Source organism: Nuphar pumila, chromosome 3 (genome assembly GCF_984573655.1).
Source record: "Nuphar pumila chromosome 3, dmNupPumi1.hap1.1, whole genome shotgun sequence".
Taxonomy (NCBI): domain Eukaryota; kingdom Viridiplantae; phylum Streptophyta; class Magnoliopsida; order Nymphaeales; family Nymphaeaceae; genus Nuphar; species Nuphar pumila.
The window spans coordinates 28,127,455-28,129,489 of NC_143251.1; the positions used below are offsets into that span (position 1 = coordinate 28,127,455).

At 45.4% G+C, this 2,035-nt stretch overlaps 1 protein-coding gene across 1 annotated transcript; it reads right to left on the reverse strand.

Moving 5' to 3' along the window:
- Positions 1 to 257: 257 nt before the first annotated feature.
- On the reverse strand, positions 258 to 1,724 carry LOC149842417 (protein WUSCHEL-like). Its single transcript, XM_090000657.1, has 3 exons — positions 1,313 to 1,724; positions 1,011 to 1,105; positions 258 to 566 (listed from the first exon to the last, which is right to left on the reverse strand). Exons 1-3 carry the CDS (start codon positions 1,722 to 1,724, stop codon positions 258 to 260), a joined length of 816 nt encoding a protein of 271 aa, XP_089856783.1.
- Between the last annotated feature and the right edge of the window lie 311 nt (positions 1,725 to 2,035).

Sequence of the window (2,035 nt, forward strand, 5' to 3'; positions counted from 1 at the left end):
TCTAAACGATATGATGAGAGAGAGAGAGAGAGATCTGGTGTAACAATTACAATTTAACATGAGCTGAACAGAACGTGTTGGCACGAGAAGATCGACCATTACGTGCATCACATGTGCGAGCAGAAAAAACAAAAGAAAGAGACAAAGAGAAAGCGGGCCGATCCCCGAGAAGTACAAAACTTCGGAGAAAGCCGATTCACGATACGGAGGAAAACTTCTCGGGCAGATTACGAACCGGGACGTAATACCAAGTTGCCCTAGTTGGGGTACCCGATGTCTCCGGCCGGGAAGGAGCTGAGGGAGAGCTCCAGGGAGGCTCCGCGATCGGTGGCGCCACCAACCTCGCCGAAGTACCACGCAGGATATGACTCGTCGATCTCTGATTTATCGGATCCTATCCCCGAGTCTTCCCCGCCACGCAGAGGGAAGAGCTGAAGCGTCTCGATGTCCCCGTCGTTCCCATCAGTCTCGCCCGAGTCTTGTTGGCCGAAACACTGGTACCAGTCTGCGCTCGTCCCGGCCATGCCACTAGTGCCCGAGCAGAAGCTGCCCTCCAAGTAACGATGCTATCACCAATCAAATGTTAATCAACTGTATCAGTTTTTATATATGGACATGTATGCTTGTTAGAGTCATTTGTACTTACAATCTACTAGAAAGGCAATCTTTTTCACATTTTTCCAATTTTTTTATGGATCTAACAATATATATATATATATATATATATATATATATATATATATATATATATATAGAGAGAGAGAGAGAGAGAGAGAGAGAGAGAGAGAGAGGCAAGATTGAAACATATATTGTGAGGAATATAATTCAAAAAGCTGAATGGTTGTCGTGGTTAATGAAGAGGATAAAGTATGATGCTTAAAACAGCAAAAGAGTTGGGCAGAGAGAGCGGGCCATGGGAAAACAAGAGAACGCATGAATGATGACGAATGTTGCATTGTTTCCTGCGTTTCACAAATTAGGCTTAGGTGGATGGAGCTTCGTTTTCTCACCCGAAAGCTTCCCCTTTCGGGCAGTAGAGAGGAGTCACAGCCGATGCCACTCAGTTGCCCTGCAGAGACCACGTTCCCACCGCAGGAAGAAACCCCTACACGAAGAAAGACCAAAGGAACATCAGAGAGAGAGCCGAAAGAAGATCAACAAAATGTTGAACCCATGAACCGAACAAGATAGAAAACAAAAATAAAATATAGAAAAATAAGAAGCTAAAGAAAAAGAAACTACAGACAGATAGCAATAAACAACAGACAACAAAGCCAAGCACTAGTACATCAGAGAGAGAGAGTAAGTGCACCATATATAGCAGCAGGATTAGTGCTGGGGACGATGGAGGAGGTTAGCTTTGAAGAAGAGAAATCGTCGCAGGAATTAGTAGTCCATCCAGCACTAGTACAAGTACTAGACATCTGCATAGGCTGGTGGTGGTCTGCGCTGAGCCTCTTCTTCTGCCTCTCCCTGGCCTTGTGGTTCTGGAACCAGTAGAACACGTTCTTCCCCTCTATCTTCCCGTACTGCCTCAACCTCGCTGATATCTTCTGAATCTGCTCCGCACTTGGCGACCTCACTCCGTTGGTGTAGTAGAGCTCCCTAAGTATACGTATCTGCTCCGCTGTAGGTATCCACCTTGTGCTCGACTGCCTGCACAAGAAGCTACTCTTGCTCCCACCACCACCATCTTCTTGTTGAATTTGCTTGTGGGATTCCATTAGAGAAAGAGAGAGAGTGGAAGTGATAGTATGGTTGGACTAACTAGTAGTAGGTGTTATGGGAGGGAGGGATTATTATGGTTGATTGAGGATGGGGAGTGCATGGTCCTGTGCTCAAAGTTGTCTGTTGTCATATATATATATATATATATATATATATTGTGATTGTTTCGAGATTGTAGGGAGTTAGGAGACGGGGTAAAGTGGGGTCACATGCAGGAGAGATTGAGGAGTATCTTGGGGAGAAAGACCGAAGTGGACAGAGAAGGTGAAAAGCGACATGTAGGGTTAAGAAAGGGTAAGTGCAGAGG